Source organism: Cygnus atratus, chromosome 3, assembly GCF_013377495.2.
Source record: "Cygnus atratus isolate AKBS03 ecotype Queensland, Australia chromosome 3, CAtr_DNAZoo_HiC_assembly, whole genome shotgun sequence".
Taxonomy (NCBI): domain Eukaryota; kingdom Metazoa; phylum Chordata; class Aves; order Anseriformes; family Anatidae; genus Cygnus; species Cygnus atratus.
Genome location: NC_066364.1, coordinates 62007807 through 62030604, shown reverse-complemented (window position 1 = coordinate 62030604; position 22798 = coordinate 62007807). Strand labels below are relative to the sequence as shown.

Below are 22798 nucleotides of genomic sequence, written 5' to 3'. Positions count from 1 at the left end.
AAAAATAGAGAGATGAAACCTACCTATATTTTCTATATTTGGTGGGGTTTGATGAGAGCTTAATTCAAAATTATTTCCAAATAGGAGGTGTTGATAACTCAAAAAAGATAAACATCATGAAATATAAAAGGTAAGCCCTTTGCAGAACTTGGCCGGACTTCTGCATTTCTACAGATGTAGCCATCTGCAAAATGAAGAAGACAAGCACAAAGAGGAGCATTAGGGGCTGGACATTTTCAACACGCTGCACTTGGGATCCTCAACTTCTCCAAAGACCACGAAGCAGAGGAATGTGTTCTCCCCAGAAACTGACCCAGGAGCACCCTGGTCCACTGTGAGGGTGGGGGAACAGCGAGACAGAAGCCATCAGAGGACAGAGGGAAACCGCAGGTACCTTGGGGAGTTGAGGCTGGAAATGCTGTGCCACCTACAGCATGTGTAGACACTTCTATAAATGCACGCGTAGCTGTGCAGTGGAAAGTATCATGAAGCTCTGCACAATAAAGATCAGCTTGTTCTTGGTCACAGCTGCTGGTGGGTTGCTATTCCAGGAGAGGAAAGCCAGCTTGGATGAAAGAACGTGTGACAGTGAGGTAACTCAACATGGTGAGTGACATGGCTGTTGTAGTCGACTTATAATGTGCAGACACATGGAAAACTAAAACCCTGAGGAGAACTGAGTGCACAGTGTAGCCCAGTGTGGACATCTGACTAGCCCCCTTGCAGGGAAGAGCAGAAAAACTCAAAGTGTGAAGAAATGGCAAACCGAACTGAAAGTTGGTTAATTCAATAGTGAAACTCCAATAATATGAAATTCTGCCTTAATAGGTCTTCCCTGCTGAGTGCCTAAAAGAAAGCGTGAGAGGAGGAAAATTCTGGTGATGAATACATTAAGTTTGACATTCACGTAGACTCGGGTATGGCTGAGCCTGATGGGCCTGAGCAACCTGCCTGGTCTGAGTAATGCATTTTGAACTTACATGGTGCACACTACTGGTATGACTCAAACGCACAGGAGCGCTGGCAAGCACCGGAGGCTTTCCTGCCTCCAAGCACATAACCCAACACCAGCCTTGAAAGAGAGCAGCTCTGCCAGGGTTCACCATTCATTGCTCTATCACCACCACCCAAACTTCCCTTTTTTAAAAAAAGTCTCTGGAAACGATGACTTTTTTTCATTTAGGCAAATGTAGGCTGGTCTAGACATGCACGTGATCATGAAAAAGCCATGTAACAACATCTCTTTCTGCTAGGCTGTGCATTAATAATACGTAAATGAAAAATAATGTGATCTCCTCCCTCAAGTAGAAATTAGTTTTGTCCTCATTGCAGGTAGTACGTTACAGGCTGAATAAGCTGTAAGCTATTGTGCTGAAATATCAGTCTGGCTACTTCCCTTGCTCTTTAAGTGGTTGTGCATTAAGGACCGCAGAAAAGGCTGAGATGTTTTATTCCCATTAAATCGTAACAAGTAGCCAGTGCAAGATGTGCCAATATTTAAAAGAGGACTTCACAATAAGGTGTGCTTAGATAGGTGTATCTTTGTGGCACGTGGATTGCAACAGCAGCAATTTAATATATATTTATTTATTTATTATTACTCCAGAACACGTAAAAGTAAGGAAGAGACTATTTTTATAAATAGCCTGGCTAAATTCCCATCCTACTAATCCTACAGAATATCTGGAGTAAAGTTGCTGAAGTCAGTCCAGTTCTCAAAGGTTTACATCAGTATAAATGTTATCAGCGGTGGAAGTAAAATGTTTTCCAGGCATCACTTCAGTGCTCTTCACATTCTTCTGTTATGAATGTCAGACAAGACAAAATGAAATGACTCCTGCAGTCATTAACTTTAGCAAGTGGGAATTCTGACTGTGTGATCTCAGGCTACATAGCACTTAATGCCATGGACAAATTTGGTCCCACAATAATCAGCAGCGCACCTCAGGGTGATAGAAGCATTTGTTTAAAAGTGCAAAACACTGCATAGCGCTGCCTTTCTTGGAGCAGATCCCCAGCTCACTAGCTTTGCTTTACATTGTAAATGAGAAGGGAATTTTGACCCCTTCTTGTGACATGCTACTGAACAGTGGCTTTTTAATTTTTAAAAAAATTTTAGTAGCCACTGTTTTGGGAATTGGACTAACTCACAACGTGCACTCAATATTAGATCATATGAATCCCTTGAAATGAAGCCATAATGAGAGAACAAAACCTAAGCCCCCTTCCTCCCCCCCCCCCCCCCATGGTAATTCACCAGGGGAAATCTGACTTCCTGCCCAACACGTATATGTACTACGGCTTAACCAAAAAAAAAAAAAAAAAAAAAGGGAGGGGGGTTGGGGGGAGAAGAAAAAACCCGAATCAATAACAAAAAGAATCATTGCTGTCAGAGGTCAGGGGGTGGTGGGAGGGGGGGAGAGATTACGTACATGGTATTTGGTTTAGTGAGGCTGAGGCTGGAGGAGGGGGTAGTCTGGATAACATGCCGTAGGCTGTCTTTCAATATTAGACACAGGGAGTTTTTGAAAATTAACATTAGTACAAAAAGAAGTCATCATAAAACTCCCAGGCAAAATTACCTGCTCTTATTTCAGGTTTCTGTTTGACAAACATTAAAGACTTCTTTTTTTTTTTTTTTTTTTTTTTTAAATTTATATATATAAAGGCTTTTTTTCAGTGATCATTTATCTCGACAACTCGAGATGCCACCACACCGGGTTCACTAGGTTGCCTGCAGCAGCGCTCAGTGGGACAGGGCTGCGACAGCCCTATGTCAGGGGTCTTGTGCTGCCCGGCAGGCCGAGGAGGATGGTGATGGAGGACTGACACAGCTCCTGGTGGGGGTCAGTGGCCACAGGGCCACCATAGGAGGACTGCCCGGCCCCGAATGGCTCAGCTCGGCCTGTTGCTGCTTGGCTTGCCCTGGCTTGCCTCGACCTGGCTCGGTTCGGCCTTTCCACTCACACAGGAGCAAGGCAGGCCTGTGAGGTACTAGAGTGTTGCTCTCAATGTAACAGCCAGATGAATAACCCCTGTGAGAGCAGTCTTCTCCAAAATAACTATGGTTGGCCAAGGAAAGGGGAGTTAACGAAGTAGCAGCTCAGTTAAGCCACTTCCAAGCATTTTGTCTTTCCTCATGTGCAGCTAGGACCGCCCTTCTGAAACAGGGAATGGTTTGTGCCACCAGTATTTATCACCAGTGTGGTAGAAAGCATCAGTGCAGGGATTACCGAACAAACTTAGGTTAGCACACTGAATCTGCTCCCATCAGCAACAGGTTTGCTACGCTGGTCGTTAAATACGGGCAGCTGAGAAACTGAGCACCTGGATGTAAAGACACCTGTACCGCTAACTCCTTATTTTAAGGGGCCTCACCCTTTTGAAATAAACTAAAATGGTAACTGCTCACTGTTGTGGTTTTCTATTTTGGTGCTGTACATATTATACTATTGTGTCCTACTCAAGTATGCTGGATAAAAATTATGCAATTGCTGCTCCCACATGACTCTCACCTAGACAAAACTTGCAGCGTATCACCGTGCTAAACTATGTGTTTTACAAAGGTTGAATGCACAAGCATTTTTACTTTTTTTCAGTAACGTAGACTACTTCCTTTACATAGGAACTTGAAAGTCCCTGTTGTGCCTGTTTGGAAGAGGAGCCAAAGCTCCCAGGTGAGAAGGACAACTTAGAGTATCCAGAGAGCTTGTGTCTCCGGGGACTTTTTTTCTGCGTGTATCCTAATCACTGAACTGCCTTCTCTCTTATTCCTATCACTGTCAGTGTGAAGGCCATAGCTCCCAGTTATGGATGATTTGACTGATTTTGACAGAAAAAAAGTTGCCAAACTACAGCTCCAGATAAAGTCACTGATATTTAGCTGAAGAGCCGTGTAGCTGCATTTGCAACATCAGTAACATAAGGTAACCCCTAATTGATCAGGTGATGCGTGAGACCTAGAAATTGTTGCAAATGCTTAATTTTAGGCACCAAAAACGTATCAGTTTCACAGTGATCCATAATCCAAAAACTTTGGAAACTACTATTACTACTGGAAAAAAAAACAACAGATGTGTATTCATTTCTGTTGAGCACCTGCCATTTCTTGCTCCCAGCAGAAATGACAGCAATTCCCAAGAATCAGAGTCTCCTTTAAGCAAAGCATTTCTAATTTACAACCAAAGCATCTGAGCAAAAACAAATATTAGGGACACTGACTTAAGCTATGGGTGCAGGGCCATGGCAGCTTCAGATCACTTCAACCCACTGGTACCTGATGCCTAGGCCAGGGGCCTTCCCCACAGCAGTTTGCATATAGCCACCCTCCCTCCTCCGCTGGTAGGAGACTTCAATGGCAGGGTTGTGGCCAGAAAAGGGCCTCAGCTGGCCTCTCACTCTTCAGGTCCCCAGGCTGATGGCTATGTCACTAGTACACTATTTCTGCTCCAAAGGTTGTAGGACTAGGACCAGGTTTTGTAAAAAAAGTTTTTTGTTGTTGTTGTTTTGTTTTTTTTCCCTCTTTGAAGTAACTTTAGACACTTCCAAGGAATGGGGTGATATAGACTAGGACAGTTTGCAGCATGTGCAGGAACACCAGAATGAGACAGCTGGCAAAAGAGTAACCACTTGTGACTCCATCAAGCACATAAAAAGCAGATATGAGGCCACTCCTACATTTACAGTAACTCAAATAAATGTTTTTCATTTCCATTTATTACACTCCTAATTGCTCCACGCCACCTGTGGGTCAGCTGGCAGCTGTACACTAAGTTGCATGGCAAGCAACTCCTGACAGGCTAATCGAATAACACATTCTGACTTAAATAACCGGAACTGTTCTCTTCTGCTCTGCAGGCTGAGCTGGAGTCTGTACAGGATGGAGATGAATCCAACCAAGAGCAGGAGGAAAGGATGGGTACTTGGCTCACAGGCTGTCAATATGATGTCTTAAGCTTCTGTGTGAAGGTGGAGCATCACAGCTGGCATTGAGTGGAGCAACAGGACCTTTCTGTTCTTGCTTTACCTGAAAAGCCCACCATGCTAGGTCCTGCCTGGGGCTCCTGGAACACATCAAGTTAGAGATCTAAGAGTGTAAATGTTTTCATCTAACTGATGACATGCTGTTTCGTGCTCCCATCCCTGCCCATATGGCCATTACTTTATGGAACAACAAAGGCTTGCCCAGCAGAGCACTGAAGTATCAGAAGATAAATGTGTAAAAATTTAGTAACTGCTTTCTTCTTTGCTGTGTCATGTTACCTATTAATACAGACGTTATATCCCTGAGAAGTCTAGAAACATAGATAATATTCAGGTCCATCAGGAAGAATTACTGAAAACATCTAAAAGTATCCTTTCCATAAACAAAATGAATATGTAAGCACATCTGGCACAGCAATCCTTTACTGCACCATATTATAAAGTTCTCCAGAGCAATGAAAGTAGTTAAGCCAATTGTTTCATATTAGTTTTAACTTTATGCTTAGAAAACAATCTATGAATGATTTGCATCTCAGCAAAAAGACTTCCATAAGTGGTCACAAAAAAGGGAGAATCCAAATAAAAGTTCTCTCTGGCAGAACAGGAAGGAAAAAAATACTTGAACTTGAGGAGGTGTCTGGCTGGGCAGACAGAAGAAAGCATCAGAGGGTCAAAATCCCCTGAAGCCATTAGGGAAATACCAGAGTATTAAAAAAAAAAAAAAGAAAGGGAAAAGAAAAAAAAAAAAAGGCACCATTAGCTTTAATGTTCCCACACAAGTCAGTCACAAGAGACAGGCTGGGCACTCATTTACATACAAGCTTCAGAATGAGACAAGCCTCATGTGACTTCAAAGTTATGAGTAATGGGCCCAGAAAGCAGCAGAAAAAAACAGTGGGATTAGGGGCATTTCAGCTGAAACCCTTCCTCTGCGTAGAAGTGGCAGCCAGCAGCAAGTGGAGTTAACCTATCTCCCCCTCCCCACTGCTGCCTCCCCTGAGGGTGTCGCGGTGGAGGCTCTGCCTCTTCAGGGAGCAGGGGCTGACGGCTGCCTTGGCTGGATGCTGGGAGCTGCCCTCACCTCAGTGAGCCTCACTGCAGGCATCCCTGCCAGTCCTTGCTTGCTCTTTCAACACCAAGGTTTCTGCATGGTGTGGGAGTTTGGTGAATCGGGCAGGCATGCAAGTTGCATGAGTAATGAAGAAAGGGGAAGGAGGGAACGGATAAACAGAGTCACAATTTGAAAAACAGGAATATGCTCTAAAGATTGGGTTGGTAGGTCCAACACGCTCTGCTCTGGGGAGCAGGCTTACTTCTAGCTTGTCTGCTCTGGAATGATGGGACGCACCAGTTCAGAGGGAGGTGGGCTAAACTGTAAAAAAGCACTGTGTATGAAGGTGGACAGGAACCCAGGAACGTGGTCTAGAGAGCTGTAGGAATTACAAGCACTGGCTGACCCATCGCAAAAGTACTCAGGAATGTAACACCTCTGTGGTTTCAACTGGGAAAGCACTGAAGCTTGTGCTGAAACGTGCTCCTGAACAAACAGAAAGGATGACAGGGTTAACCAGGGGAGAGAGCAACTGACCAGGAGAGGGGGAAGCAGGCAGGGTCACCTCTTAGGAAAGGGGCCCCTGTCCTGACAACACCAGGCGGCTTGCAGCTCTATCTTATTTTTCTTTGAGATCATGGGCAACATGTAGAAGTCACAGTGGTGTAACGGTATTGCCTATCCAGAGAGAGGTCTGAAAAATCCTTATGCCACGCTGAGGGAGTGTTACAACCCAGAAAGCCCCTGGCAGGGTAGCTGGGTTCAGACAATTTGTGATAAGAAAACACCACTTTCAAGTACCATTCAGCTAAGCAGTCAGCACCTTGCTTTTCAGGAGTGACCAAGCAAGCCAGATGCCAAGACCAGAAGGCAAGGGGCTTCCCTGCTGCTCATGGTGAGAGGAGATGGTTGGGCTGGCCTGGGCCTTTTCCCCCCACACACATACGGGTCACTCGTGGCCATCACTACCACTCAAGGTGGCTCTCAATCAATGTCAGCTGGGAACCCATGGCATAACTGGTAGACGAATGAAGAAAGCAGCCAAATCAGTCTGGCTTAGCATCCCTCACAGCCTGGTCTGGCCCCATCCTTGCTCTGCCACACTCCGCTCTTGGGACTCAAGACTGAGCACCCAACCCCAGGAGCCAAGTCCTGATGCACAGCAACTGCATGCGTGTCCCAAGAGGTACCAAGAGCTCTTCTTGAGAGGACACTGAAGTTGAGAGACACTAAGTGGAGACGCACAACAAGTCATCACCTCAAAGCGCTTGGTTACACGACCTGAACCTGGGCGCATCAGTGATGTGATGAATGGTGGTCCTGGACAGAAATCCTTTTGTCAGTGGGTGGCCCATGCTCAACTGTGCTCCTTCTCATCAATACAAAATACTGAATTCAATCCTTCAATAATTTATTTCTTTATATCAGAGAATGTTTTTCAGTCATAGATTTAAGTTTGCAAAGTTCAACACAGGAGTAAATATATGTAAAAAAAAAAAATCCTAGATGTGCAAATTTCAAGTTGCATTGTTTGAAATAATATAAATATTTTAATAAAACTTATGTTCACATTAATGTTCACAAAATATATAAAATTTAAAAGAAATAAGTCAAGAGTTATTTTAACTTTCTTTTTTAGAAACCTTTTTTTTTTTTTTAATAACTAGAAAAGATTCTAAACTTGAGAAGCAAATTAGAAGAGGTACCACCTCTAAAACAGTAGCAGCAAAACAGATGCTGAAAACTTAAGAAGTATTAAAGGAGAGGAGAGAAGCAGGTATCAGGCACAACAGTATAGGCGAGTTTGCTAAGGTACTGCAGAATGAGAAGTGAATGCATGAACTCCAGGAGTGAAATCCTGATCCTGAAGAACCTTATTACCAAGCTCCAAGCTGTAAGCACGATAACAGAATCACATTAAGGATAACAGAAGTGAGAGATTGGGAGTGGGAGGTATGAACAGCAGCATATGTATTTCTGACAATTATAATTGAAGAGAAGAAAGCTACTTTGGCTTCAGAACTGAAGCCTAAGATGAAGGGTTTCAGGGGGTTTTCAATATGTTGAAGGCAATGACAGGGGAATTGCAGGGTTCGGTTTTTCCATCACATAGTTTTAAAAGGTGCTTCTGTAATCATGTTATCTTTCCAGCTATCTTCAGCTTTGGGAAAGGATCTAAATGGTGGTTAAGTGTATTGAAGGAGCAGACCACTACTGGTCTTGTTCAAGAGTGCAGTTTAGTTTGCCAAGAGCTCTGCAAACTCAGAACCACTCACTGTTACTAGCCTAAATGCCTGCAGGAGCTCTAGCCTTGTTGAGCTCTGCAAGAACACAAGCAAGGAAACCAAAGCAAGTTTCTTCAGAGACCCTCTGTTTCAACTGCAAGTTGCATCAGCCTGTCCTGGAGGACCTCTCTCAGGAAAGACTTGCCTCTGACCAATATACGTCAACGCACAGTTCCCACACCTCCAACAGTAGTTGTGGTTTCTTGTCTGGGAGCAGGGGAGGTATTGAGAAAGAGGCAGAAGCAGGAAGCTCTTTAGACTCAAATGCTTCAAACTTCCTACTGGGAACTCCAAGAATTAAATACAGCATGACAGGAGCTTATTCATGAAAGACAGCTCTGTGCAGAAAGCAACCAGCCCTTCTCAGCAGTCCTTGTATGCAGTGTTTAGAGGAATTAAATACTTATTCCCAAGAACAGGAATAAACAGAACAAGAGCAGACAGCTTATGTTCCCCCCCCCCCCAACCTCCCACTCCCGGGACTGATAAGTGTTTTGGACATAGCACCATTTCAGTTAAGGAAGTAGCTGGCACCTCATTCTTGTTCTTCACCAACTCTTCCTTTCCACTAGCCATAGATCTGTTTGAACTGGTAGCATTCATTGCAGTAACCATTGCACTTGGTATTGCCATAGTGGTCACAAGCAGGGGCTCGGCAGCGCTGCTTCGGGGTCTCATCTGCAGCTGGCTCCCTGGGACTCCCCAGCTGCGCAATCTGGCCGCGGCGCTGGCACTCCTGGCACAGCTCCTCACTTCTGCACGCCAGGTTGTTCCGACACGAAGCCACAGCACACTGTCTCTTCTGGCTAGTCAATGCTGCTCGCTGTAAATCTCTGCGCTGTCCTGTTCTCTAGAAACACGTTAAAAACATTGTCAGTTATCATGCTGGCGACACGCGTAGCATTTCCATTTACTTTCAACTGTGCTAATGTGTTGTATATGTAACCACCAGGGGCTGTTAGTAAACACAGACAGCACACCGGTGCAAACAGTGCAAAGGCTTTGGGACACTGCTTTGCAGAGCAGAAAACTCAAATTGAAGCTAGCGGTCTTTTTAGCTCCTAGGAAAACACATTTCTTCTGAAGGGTACGATACCAAGAGCTGAGTTGTGCTTTACCAAAGATCATCATAAATACTGTCGTTTCTTAGAAAAAAAAGATTTTTTAATCTTTGGTAAAACTCAATTCTAGAGCCAGAACAAATCAAATGAAAACGCCTGGAATAGAAAATCTGTAATGTGCTCAATGAAAAAAGCAACGTGAAGCAGACTAAATTTCTTGACACTGCTGCATAGCCCTGTAGGTAAGAACTAAAGTCTCCAGCCAGCAAAACAACTGTTGGTCCAATTGCTTCCAGTGAAATTGCTGGTGAAATTCCAGTCAGGTAAAGCTGAACACAGCCATGCTTAACCTAAACTGAGAACGACCTCAATGGGTGCTGCTCAGTTGTAGGGGGTGGAAATCATGAGATACCTTGCACTTGTCTTCCCATGACACTTAGAAAAATCTAATTTTGCTGCATCCTATTACATGCTTTGAGTTGTTCTCAGAAGAGAATAAACATGCCAAACAAGAGGAAGATTTTCAAAGTTCATACTTACTTCGGGCTGTCTCACTAGCTGTTCTTCTGTCCTTCTGGCTTCCTGAAATCGCTGGCTCTGGGCTTTAATGAAACAGTTCTGGCAGTAGCCTTCCAGCATGGTGCTACCCAGGGTGCCACAGTTGCGCTGCTGGCAGGACATGTTTTTGTGGAAGGCTGCAGCAGAGCTCCCTTGCTGACCAGCTGCTGAGGAATTCCTCTGAGATCTCCTCTGATGGCGTAGTAAAGCACTGTCTGTAATGCACAGTAAGGACAGGAGGAGTTTGAATAAGCCCAACAGATCGGATGACCCAAAGCTACTAAGAAAAGCTCTTCATTTTACAAAGAAAAAAAAACCTACTAGCCTCAAGCATGGATTTTGGACAACCCAGAGTGCACTTTCCTTCCGTTTACGTAAATGAGAGGGCTAATACAGACTGATCGTTACATCAGAAACTGCTCCAACAGCTGATTTACTGAACTTGCTCTCAGCACAGAAACTGGATTCCACTGAAATCAAGGGGAATTTCACCACTGGTTTCAGCGTATTGCCTGTGATACATCCCAACTCTTCCTTCCCTTTCACCCTCCCCTGTTACAATCACATTGGGTAACGGAACAGAGCTAAATGGGTTAACATGCCCTACACTTATTAATCTCACGAGGCAATCTTATATATTCCACAATCGCAAGGAAAACATTTTTCCTTGTGACCAACACTGCAAAATAAGCTTTTGCAAGCTTTTCAAGCTTTTACACAAGCTCATAATTTGAAAGTACATGAGAAGGGCAGTATTGGCACGCTTGTCAGCAATGAAAGAGATGAGCATTATTCCTCTTACACGTGCCTTCTGCCCTCTGCACCCAAGGACACTTTGACTGTGTAATCAACCAGAAGCATGAAGTTGAAGATTTCAAGACATGATTTATCAACAATTACTTTTTTTATGGGCTTGACATGTGCATGTGTGTACTTGATACTACCGAGAAAGATTTCAAGGTACATCATAATAATATACTTGTACTTATTCTGTATTATCTTGCACACACGTTGTGTTTGCACATTATCTACAGGCAAATTTTGCTTGCTTTACTTATTGAAGTGACTTCAGAGTGTTATACCAGTTTTATCTTCAAATTCACACCAGGTTTTTTAAGCTTGCCTTAAAGCTTTGCCTTACAAACACAACTGGTTTTCAGTAGCATCAATACAATACCACTTCCCTCACCAATTCCTACAGCTTCTCTAGTTATTATGAAGTTTAACTGGAGAAAATTCATAGCAAAACATTATTGCAGTTGAAAGGCATTAAATGTGACTCTTCATTGACTAAGTTTTGCTTCCATGAAAGCCAATGGGAAGCTTTGCAACAGATTTCACAGAAGTCCCACATGTTACTGTATGCCTCTTTCTAGGATAATAATTGCAAAAAAGCATGTTTTCCTCACGCTGCTACTTGTGCTCCACACTGTTTCTGTCAACCCCTGTTTTTTTAGGGCACAGTGTGTGCTGAACTTCAGTTTCACAATCTGCACCACATCTGACAGAGCTCACTTACCATGGTTTTCCCTGTACTCAAAGAAACACAGCGTGCAAAAGCCCTCATTCTGAGGGGTTCCAAAGAACTTGCAGCCAGGTTTCCTGCAGAGGTTACTTCCCCTCTTCTCCTCCGGACCGTGTGGGGCATGAGGCAGTGGTGCCAGCGGTGGCTCTTCACAGTTGTTGTTGGGAGCCTGATGGCAAGAATGCTGAAGGAGGCTTGGTGACATCTGGGATGGGTCAGATGTAGATCTCTGGTGGCACGTGGGCAGAAAACCAGGGCCGCCATTCGAGGAGCGCTCTGTAGTCCTTTTGAAACAAGTGCTGCATATGCCATTAAAGGTCCTGTTGGCCTTCTGAAGGCACACGTTACACGTGGCATAGTCTACCTGTCTCTGGTCATCCAAATTGTTACAAGGAGCGCGCTGTCTGGAATTGTAGCAGCGTTCGCAAAGTCCATTGTGTTGCACGTTCAAGGTGAAGGGACAGTCTGGAGTCCTGCATTTCATGGCAGTGGTTTCACTGTAGAGGAAGAGGCTTGGAGCAGTTGGAGGTGCGGAGCGAGGCCCTGCTACAGACTCTTCAGACATCCATCCCCCAGGTTCACAAACTTCACCGCGGGAGGAGCCTGATCCAGCTACTTTTAGTTTCTCAGGTGCTGCTTTAGAGGTCTGCTTTCTTCCTTTGCTTCCCTGTGACCTCCGCTCAAAGCACTCATGGCAGTAGGGCTGAGTGTTCACAGACATATAGAAAGGGCAGTTCGGAGTTTCACATTTCACCTGTAAGAGGGAGAGCTGGGAAAAAGACAGTTCCTGTCTGGTCCTGGAGCAGGTCTCTCTTCTAGCAGGCTCAGCATTCTCCTGCCATTTCTTGTACTCATGCTGCACCAGTTGAAAGTAATCCTCCACAAGGTTTATTTCTTTGGGTAGGTTGCCTTCATCCAACCTGACAAACAAACAAAAAAAAAATTATCACCGGTTGAAAAGGGCAGATGGTAGGGGGTGGAGACAAATACAAGCCACGTGGGGAGGAAATGTAGATTTAATACACATCCATATTACTCAGCTAGAAGATCCAGGATGTTAACTGTTGCTGTAAATGGAAATAATTTTAAAAGCAGGTGTTCAGTGATGTCAAATGGAGACTTTCACATCTGAAGAAATGGTCTTACACAGTGCTAAACACAGAAGTATTCTTGGAAGGATTTTCAAGGTAAGGGTTTACTGTCTATCAAAGATGTATGCAGGAAGGCTACAGATAATCTCTCAGAAATAAAAAGCAAAATCCCCCAAATTCTAAATTCCTCTGAAGACCAATGCTCAGCTGAGCTTAGAGTGTTTGACCACCCTCTTCACAGCCCATGCTCAGAACAAGCCTTTCCTCCTGCGGAATTGTATCATGAAATACTGAGTCATTGTGAAATCTGCTCCCTTTTTTTGCTCTATGGGGTCTGCATCTACCAGTCAGATTCTTTAAACAAACTAGGTGGCTTCAATTCAGTTGAAGCAATGCTAGAACCCATCACAGAATCCCTACGTGACCCTGACCGCGGGAAAACCCCACATCACAGCTTATCGTGCAATAGCTCAGAGGATGAGGAGCTAGCACTGCTGGTAATACTTGAGAACCCATTGTGGCAGTGGCACTCGACAGCATAGAGATGTCACCGTGGGCTGTAATGGGAGAAGTGACAGGGGATACGGGGAGTCACGGAGGGATGGGCAGGCATTGCTGCCAGCAGTCCCCAAATTAGAGAAGCTGGTGAGCGCAATCAGCTGCTCCACACGTTGCTGACTGCTAACTGCCAGGGGGACAAGGGCAGGTGCCAGCTCCTCCACTGGCCACAGCTTCCTGTCTGCTGCGATGCTGCAAGAACGCACCCTTTCAAGGCGTTTGTATGTTGAGCATACTGCCAAGTACTTGTCTGCCTAGTGCAGACAAAATTACACCACTGCACTTTATGCAATTTACCCTTCAATGAAGTGCAGGAGTTCTCCCTAACTAGTTCCTGGTTTTAACTACTTCTCAGCCACTCCCTGAGTAACGTGAAAGTCACTGAAACTAGTCTGTTGGCTTTACTCTTCTAAAATATTAGGCTCATGCTGCTAAATCTGAAGACTTTGAGACCGGCTCAAGCCCATACCACTTAAAACCATGTGAACGGTAACACCAATATTTTATACTGCAGAGGGCAAACGCGCACTATCATGGAAGGAAAGAAACAGGGAAGGGGCACACACACAGGCTGGTGTGGCTCTACCACCACCTTAAACAACATAACTAAGGAAACAGGAATGACACTCACTTTGCAGCATTAATTAGATGAGTTGTACCATGATCCCAGCCTTGCACTGGAATTTCTATGACTATCAAGTAATCCTTTAGCAGCTGCTCTTTATCCCTCTCCTCCACATCTGTCAGAAAGTGCACGCTCAAATCCTCGAATCTGCCTCGTTCGCTGGTGACCAGAGGGACAGCCCGGATTTCTGTGTGGAAACACAGTGGGTTAGCACAGATACTTTACCTGACAGGAATAACCACAAGATACAACACAATGGAGATGTCAACACTGCTGCTGAAATTTGGAGAGACAAGAGACTGCCAAGACCAACCGGTTTCCGAACAGCGCGATTAAGAGAGGATGCAGACACATCTGTCCCACACATCTAGTCCCATCCTACTGGGATTTTTAACATCCCCATAGCAATTGCCTTCTCCCTGGGGGCAGTATCATACAGAGCTTAGTTTATTACACCTTTTCATAAGATGATGCCTGAACCTGAATCTAGAGAACTGTTATCCATTTGGATAAGATACATTAAAAATGGCAAAGCATGTATCTCACTACCCCTGCCAGGCAGCTGCACACAGCTGTGAGACCAAGTCCTTTGAAGCTTCTTTTATGGTGGTACATGGAAAGGAGGCCAGCACACAGCGAAGCAGAGGACACCCTTTGATCCCAGCCTGGAAGCAGGTGAGCTGTACTCCACTTTCAACTGACATTTTAAAGACAATTTTTAGTTTCTATTCAGATTTACAGACACAGCTGTTTCTGCTTACATTTTAAGAACATATTCCAAAGAAATCTCTTACATTAACTTTTAAAATGCAAATATTAGCCAAATTATATTTTAAATGCTGCATCAGCATAGAAGTATTGAAGAGGCTACGCAAATACTAGACGAAGTACTTGAAAAATACCTGGCCCACTGTCCTTCAGGGTCACTAGAGGTGTAAAATGCATATTGTCATAGCCAAGCACAATCGGATATCTGTAGCATTCTTCAGCTGGCCAAAGGAGTGGCAGGTAAACACCACCAACATTCAGAGGCGCAAAACTGGAGCCTGATTCTAAACTTCTCACCACTTTATCTGCACAAGGAAGAAAAAAAAATCTGTTAAGCACAAATATGTATGTGCTATAGGTAACAGAAAAACATTCTGGGTGTTTAAAATAATTGCTGAAACTCCTAGTTCTGATTTTGCTAACTGTTGTTTTCAGGTAGATGTATTTCAGATCACTAATTCAGCACAGACTAAGGTAATCCTTCACACGAGATGACTTGCTGGGCAACTCACCTGCGAGGACAATGATTGGTCTTCTGAGGATGTTAGCAAGGATGAAGATGTGGATTTCTTCCAGTGCGTTATAAGGAAGCCTGTTTCGAGCCCCAGATGTTTCTGGAGAGGTCATTTCAATGAGGTATTCCCACTCCTCCTCCCAGTTCTGAGGAAAGAAACATCCGTCAGCAACGGTTTAAAGACACGGAGGTCAGGAACCAACTGCAGCACTCAAAATACTCATGTTTTCCCATTTCCTCCAAAGAAAGAATAATTTCCTCTCTCCACAAACAGTGGGATCCGTGAAGCCAAAGAATCAAAGAAAATCAGCAAGGCAACACTGAGAAGCATTCAGGAAACCGCACAATTCCCTCAGGCCGCCTTACCCGGGTGTCATAGCGGAGTCCCGTCTCTACAAACTCCTGGGATTTAATAGCCTCCCGCTGCCAGCGCAGCTTGAAGTTCCGCGTATCAATCTCCCTGAGGGCGCTAAACAATGTTTTTCTCAAGACGAGGTCAATATCTTCAATACCCCACATGTACTGTGATGCTGCGTGCATGAGGCAATTTCCATCACCTGAAGAAAAAAGAGTACAGGTTTTAAATGGCTACTTAAATAAAACCCCACCAACAAGTAGGATGTGGAATTAACTACGCAGCACATACACATATTCCACATGCACTTTTCATTAAGCCTCTGCCAGAGGGCTTTTCACAGGAAGATGGCAGCTGTGAGTGCTCTGCTCAGGGGAAGAAAGCAAGTTGTCCCCTCTCTACTTCTTGTCCCTGCACTGGCTGGTGAACTGTACTCAGCAGCGGTGGGAAACCTGCCCCTTATCTATCTTACTTAACTGCTCCTTATTTATCTTACTAACTTGGACTGAACTCATGAACTAAATTTTGGGGTTGCCTGCAGATGTCAAACAGTTGCGACGGCTTTTAAACACAACCAAGTCATCTTAAAAGTTCAAAAGAATGTGTAAATCTCCCTCACCAGTGTTTAAACAAACGTACACCTGACGGCAGAGGGCTGAGAAAATGGAAAACACAAAGAATATCCTATAGTAACACCTCCCCTGACGAGCACTGCATAGGAAGGCTTGGCATTTGTCTGTGCATGGAGGAATTATAATGAATTATAATGACCTATTCTTCCCTTTCTGTACCTATTTCATTTATGTAAAGCAATTGTAGGAACACCTCTTGCCTTCCTCTCAGAACTGATAGCTGTATGTATGCTGTGCTGTTGAAAATTTCATGTAGAGATTCGCTTTTCTAAAGCACAAAATTAAAATTAGCTAACTGAAAACCATAATTATTTGCCTTTCATTTAGACAACGACTTCCATTGAAGGAGTCCTCTTTACATGTAGGAAGAAAAGCAGAGTTCTGCGATTTCACAGGGAAGGAACTGAGAAACTGAGTAGTTAATAAACTTAATTGAAAGGTGTGACAAAGTATTTGTATGGCTCTGTTTCAAATTCTACCTCTATCCACCCTCTTCAAAAGCCTTTTTGAAAGGGAAATAGCAAGAACCATTACTGTCATGTCCTCAGATTCAAAACTAGACCTGGTGTTTAATACAATGGTAAACAGATTCACTGAAAATTAAGAAACCATATTAATTTCCTTCGAAGAGAGGACATCAACCATGATAAATCTGCTACATTTTTCTTGGGCAGGGGAGAGAGGAAAAAGAAAAAAAAAGAAAAAAAGACCCCAAACTTAAAACCATGCATTAGGCTACATGCATTATGAGCTCAAGTAAATCATTTGTGAACACTTTGCTATTTTTTCTGTGAAACTGCTCAGAAAAACCTACAACAGACACCAGATCCTGAATAAGTACCATTTGAAACATACTTAACATTTTATAAATTGTTATGGTCTCACTGCATATCAGGTTCCTACCACAGACTTCTGGTTTCTGAATGGTGTCTTGCAAAGCTTACTTAACGTCTGCAGACTGTGTACTCGAACTCAAAAAAATCAGGGAAGAGCATATAATATTGAAAACCTGACTGGGTTTCCTTCTGAACAAGAGAGATGACATATTAATCCCGTTAAAATTTTCCCTTTGCAAAATCTAGAGCAAAGATAAGATTTTTTTTTTCTTCTTTCAGAGCTGACTTTCAGTTCTTTATTGAGAAGCAGCGCCCAAAATTCCTTACGCAGCACTTGGAATTCCCCAGCGCTGTTTGACTAGCAGTTGAGCAACAGTTGTACTTTTTGTTCTGCTGCGCGCACGGCTGCACAGCGAAGCCTCCCTCGGACTTTCCCGGGGGGTGTGGTTGGGCGAGCTGGAATGAATGCCTATTCATTATACAAGTGAAATCGCTACAGCCAATAGATGATGGAATTTAAAATTAATTTTTTTTTTTAAGTTTCAATTTTTATACCTCCTACCGCCTGCTTTCTATCCACCATTCACATGTCTGCAAGTAAACGCGCAGTGATTCTTTTTGTAAGGAGAGAAATTACACCATAAACTCGTGTACATATTAGGTAAAATATACATTAAATGATCCTGTAAAGATCACTTTGCTTTGAACAGTATGAACAACTAAAGCCTTCATTAAAAAAATGTAGATTTTTCTGAAGAAAGCCCATCTTTGAAGGAACTAGTATTCCTCCCACATCTGTGGGTTAAGCAGTCAAATGCTTTTAAAATTTTCTTCATGCCATGTGGGAGAAAAAAAAAATCACCATAGTTTTTCCACTCATTTGAATAACATAATTTTCTGGTCTAGTACACGGCTTCTCCAGGCTTCCGTCAACCATCCTCTCCTTCAGCCCAGTCTGCCTCCTGCAGAGCTGCAGCTACTTTGCATAAACCACGGGTTCCCAAAGCCACTCCTCCTGCGCAAGCACTCGATGACCTTACAGCACCAGACGGAAGCCAAGTGCAATGCACTGGCTGCACGGGCAGTGGGGGATCACAAGTTAACCCCTTTTGCTTTGCCATCCCTAATATTTCAGCATCCTGTGTACTGGTACACCTACTCACGGATAGGACCCGGGTCCATAAATTGTTCCCAGTTATAACACTGGTCTAGGGTCACAACACAAGGCACCAGACCCTGTTCACTGAATGTTGCGTTAGCAGCAGTAAGGGCCTCTCCAGGCAGCTTTGATCCCTGCAGAACTCCTATTAACATCAGATGCGGGATTCCAAAGCCTACACCGTGGGCATAAATTACATACACTGTCCATTTTCATAGTAGGTCTGTTAGAGTGCATCTCTTGCAGTGAAGTTTTGAAGACACAACACTTGGAGTGATGTTACCCTCCTGGTACCTGCAAAGTACTGCCTGCCCTACCTGAAACTCTCGTCCTCTGGAAGTTCAAGCTTACCCAGTCTTCACCGACAGACTAATTACAACCATGGGAATTTCATGCAAGAGCAGAGGCTGCCCACAGAAGCCCACCATAAGGTCAGGGCCTCAATTACAGTAACAGAGATGTACATTTGGATCAGGCTCTTTAAGGTCACAGCAGCTGCATCTGCATGGTGGTTGTTTTCATGGGTTTTGTAAAATACAATTGTGTGCAAACAGGAAAGAAAAGACTGTGGTCTAAGAAGACAAGGACAATATACATATAAACAGAGAGGAAAACAAGCTTCCTAATAGCATAATGTACAGACTTGAACTAGGCTGAAGGTCCACCACACCCAGTTTTTCTATAACCAGTGTCATCTGCTCCTTGAGCAAAGCATATATATTTCCCATAATCTTGGTGTCCTCAGTGTCCCAGTCTACTTTCCCATTTGGGGCATGCTATGCTGTAGGGAATCCTGAGTCTAAGCTTGGAGTTGCGTGACCGTAAGTCATAGCCATTACCAAATCTTTCCTGCACTGAACGTGAAATGCCCAGCAATTCTCACAGTCATGTGCAAAGTTTTCCTGCTTGACAACACGGGCTCTTGCACCCCGCTAAGAAAACGCTGCACTATCGCTATTTCGTTTATAGCGCCTGACACAATATACATAAAGTAATGCTAACGTGAAGTTCTCCGACCAGCACTGATCCTTCAAATAAGAGGGCATCGCACACTTTCTTGCCACACAAAGGCGGCTGCCCTGTGCCAAGAGAGGAATGACTGCTGAGCCCCGAGGGAAGGCAAGAGCTTGCAGAGCCCACCAGGCAGCCAAGCCCACCACCAGCGAGGTCAGCTTGCCAGGGGCAGCGTGCTCCCACGGGCACCGATATTACAGCTGGGTCATCACCAAACCTTGCCTGCCAGTCACAACTGGCATTTCAACACGAGCGCAAAGACCTGCTCACAACTTACCATTAGTCTTCAAAGGCACAAGTCTCCTGACTTCCATGCACCAGTTCAGCTTCCTCTGGCGCTCCAGTGAAGTCTGGGTGGCCTGGTCAGTCAGCGCCTTCTGAAGTGTTTCCCGAAACTGAGGGCAAAACTGGCACATTCTGAACATTTCTATGGTGTATCTGTGCATAGTCCTGAAGTGGTGAATAATTCCATTGGGGGGTTTGACCAGATCTTCAGGTGTTCTCTCTCTAATCTTCACAGCTTTCAGCATATTGCTCTGATATAAAGCCTGAGGAAGGACATGTTGGCCAGCCATGTTCCCAGACAAAATCTGAAACAAAAAAGAAAAGGATTCTCTTATTGACATGTTAGTGTCCTTGGACTGCAGTGCTATCACTTCTGCAGAGACTGAGAATGAACTTCCAGGTGCGGGATTCTGGTTGTTTTTTTGCCCAAAAAGTACACAGAACGGACACAGTCCACCAAGGCTTACATAGCTGATCATTTTCAAAGTTCACATCCGTCATTCTGTCCGCATTACTCAGATATAGCCACTGAACAGCTTATTTCACTCATTTACTGTGATCACTTACTGAAATATTGAGGAGAATTTATTCATAATGAAGGAAATTACATCATTGTTCAAACAAAGGCATTTAAATGAAAGCAAGGATAAAAAAAGGCAAGATCAAGGGAAGGGAAAATTATCTTGGAAACTTGACTAATTGATAACTGCACAGTAATGCCATATGAACCTGCTGAACTTTCAGCACATTCCAAGCTCTTGTTTTGATGACATGCCAAAAAAAGCAGGTAATGACCATTTCAGCTTTCTGCAGCCCGTGCATTCTGAGAAGCGATGCTTGGGATAGTACAAAGAACCTGAATAATTAATTACACATGTGCTAGTACCCATCCCATACTTACAGAGGCTGAAGATGGTAAATAAGGTATTAGTAGCAGAGCAAGTACTCAAGGACAGACTTATGTTACTCTTCTTGAGGCTCCTTATATTTTGTGAGCAGTGGAGCTGCTGCACAGAGGTGCTTGTGCAGCGTGTGGGGGTGCAAAAAGCAGTGCCAGTATTACTCACCCCTAAGTCAACGGAGCTGAAAAAGCATTTCCACTTGGCTCAAAAACCCCAATATTTTTCCACAGTGGGACAAGTAATGTTTACTGCCCTGCATCCCTTTCTTCAGTATCTCCGGCCTCATAGGTTACAGCAGGAAGAACAAAAAACCCCATAACCTCAAACTATCTACAGCCTGAAACACTTATTCAGAGCACCCTAATGTTGCGGCTAGCTACAGCCAAACAGAGGGACCACATTCACACATCTCTCCAGACTCCCGTGCACTACAGCAGCTAATGCTATGAACAGCTATTTTTACGGGGAGAGACTCTCCATGCTGTCCAGGTAGATTACTTCTGTGTCTACAAACAAAGCGAAGTTTCTAATAAGAAAAATAAAGGTTTGCAGACATAATGTTTAGAATTCAGCTGGTCACCTTAGAAAAGAATACCACTGTAATTATGAATTCAGCGACAAATACCAAGTCATAGGTATATATCAAGACCATGCCCAGCACAAGGAGCAACGGAAAACCAAACTGTGTGACTATTGGGATGTTTCCTAACAGCGGCAGGAGTCTGGAGGGCCAGAGAAAGAAAGGAGGACTGCAATCTGAGGGCCTGACCACAAGCCTGTGGGGACAGAAGACCCGACTTGCACAGAAGGGCTTCAGCACGTCTTTCCATACAGGGAACGAGCGAGAACATCCAGCTCCAGCCACCCTTCCGGAGGCTGGGAAGGGCTCTCAGGGTGAGGGACCTCCAGCTCCCGCTGCCAAGAGCTGCCTCCTGCAGCCTGGCCAAGAGCCAGCTGGCCGAGACAGCCAGTGGACATCCTGTCAAACCCGAAATAGAGGCAGGTGATACACGAGACAGCGCAGTCCTCTCTGCCCAACCAGGGCAATGTCATTCACACCGTGTTATTTCCTCTGCTTGTGGCAGAGCACTAGGAACAGTGCTCAGAGCTGTCAGCTCTTGCAACACGTGGGAACGCTTTCCTTTCTCTAACAAAGATGGTATATTATAAATGTTTTCCCTAAGAATATACAACCTTAAAATAGAAACAACATGTTTTCTCATCCCCCACAGTTTTATACATACCACTCACATAATCCTACGTTTAAATGTACGGATGATTTAAGAAATATATAAACAACCACCTATTAATCTGCTTCATAATCACAGCTCTACTTTGCTTGGAGACGAGCAGAATATCGAATCCCTTCGTTACGTAAGTAGAGTCATTGAGTCAATAGGTTGATTTTTTTTTTAAACCCAAATAAAGACTTATCACATGATTAAGCACTACTGACATGGCCCCTTGAAATGGTTATTTCCAGCTTTAAGCAACAAAAAGTACTGAGCTTACAGAAGCATTCACTGGAACCGTACTACTCGATGCTCTGTTCTGCAGGTACGTTTTCCCCTCCATGCACGGAAAATACTACGACATTTGCAGTCACTAAGCATCAATCAAGGCAGAAGCCGAACAACGCTGGTTTTAGAAAGCGGTGATGAAACAAAAGCAACTCAGCAGCCCCATAAACCGGTGATTCAGAGAGCAGCAAACTCAGCTCCAGCTGCGCTGGTTTGTGCTGGGCGCTGCTCTAACCTTTCCACACGTAGCTCCTGAGCTCGCAGGAAAACAAAACGCTGCGGACTGGCTAGGCAGCTGTCTCACGCCGCGTACAACTTCCCTGTTTATCCCCCCAGGGACGCCTGGGGTCAGGCTATTTCTGTCCCCTGCCCTCTGCCCGAAACGGCCGTGCCGTGCCGGCTCGCCCGGGGCTCGGCGCCCCCCAGCCCCTCCTGCCCCCAGCCGCGGCCGAGAGCCGCTCCGGCAGGGCTCCGCGCCCCGCTCCTGCCGCCCCCGAGCCATCAACAGAGGGCACAATTTCCTCGCCCGGCAAAGGGCTGCCGACAGCAGCCCCGGAGAGCCGAGGCGCAGCCTCCCTCCGGCCGCTGCTCGCCGGGAAGCCGCGGCCGCCTCCCCGCCCGGCGGGGCAGCGCTCACCTCCGTGCCGCCGGGCTCCTCCGGGAGGTCCCGCCCGTGCGTCCTGCTCAGCAGCCGGGCCGCGGCGGGGGGACACAGCCGAGCCCCGCAGCCATCCACGCCCGCGGAGCCCGCGGGGCCGTGCCGGCAGCGGGCCCGGGGTGCCCTGGCCGCTCCGCCGCCTCCGCCGCCCCCTCCCCGCCGGAGCTGCTGCTGCCGCCGCCGCTGCCTCCGCCGCGGAATGAAGGGCTGAGCCCAGCCTCTTGTTTTTTTTTCCCCTTTCTGTTTCAGCGACCGGGCGAAAGAAAAAAAAAAAAAAAAGCACAACACAACACACACCAAGAAAAAAAAAAAAAAACCCACCGGGGATTTCCACCGTCAGCGCTTGGGACTTTCCGACATGTGACAACCGCAGCGCCGCCAGCCGCCGGCCCCCAGCAGCCGCCGCCAGGGGCCGCCG

The 22798-nt window shown here is 45.2% G+C and overlaps 1 protein-coding gene and 1 long non-coding RNA gene across 9 annotated transcripts in view; one reads left to right on the top strand and one right to left on the bottom strand.

Annotated features, from left to right (window-relative positions):
- The window catches only part of LOC126913243 (uncharacterized), a 15024-nt gene extending 9341 nt beyond the window's left edge, over window positions 1–5683 (top strand). Inside the window, exons 3-6 of one of the 2 annotated variants that reach the window (XR_007707993.1) lie at window positions 85–390; window positions 529–606; window positions 3626–3677; window positions 4858–5683. This is a non-coding gene — a long non-coding RNA (uncharacterized LOC126913243). Of the gene's footprint in view, window positions 1–84; window positions 607–3625; window positions 3678–4857 lie in introns of both variants that reach the window. The other variant, XR_007707992.1, reaches the window with a different exon arrangement.
- The window catches only part of TNFAIP3 (TNF alpha induced protein 3), a 26204-nt gene extending 3406 nt beyond the window's left edge, over window positions 1–22798 (bottom strand). For 2 of the 7 annotated variants that reach the window (XR_004777391.2, XM_050709750.1), the window contains exons 1-8: window positions 19293–19866; window positions 15386–15576; window positions 15018–15165; window positions 14640–14810; window positions 13744–13924; window positions 11458–12383; window positions 9921–10153; window positions 8854–9169 (exon numbers count right to left, since the gene is read on the bottom strand). Coding sequence is in view for 6 of the 7 variants with exons in the window: in XM_050709750.1 (XP_050565707.1) it covers window positions 8888–9169; window positions 9921–10153; window positions 11458–12383; window positions 13744–13924; window positions 14640–14810; window positions 15018–15165; window positions 15386–15576; window positions 19293–19779 (2619 nt within the window). In the remaining variant the exon portion in view is untranslated. Of the gene's footprint in view, window positions 1–7423; window positions 9170–9920; window positions 10154–11457; window positions 12384–13743; window positions 13925–14639; window positions 14811–15017; window positions 15166–15385; window positions 15577–19292; window positions 19870–21714; window positions 22263–22359; window positions 22522–22701 lie in introns of those variants that run through there. The other 5 variants (XM_050709751.1, XM_035538573.2, XM_035538572.2 and 2 more) reach the window with 5 other exon arrangements.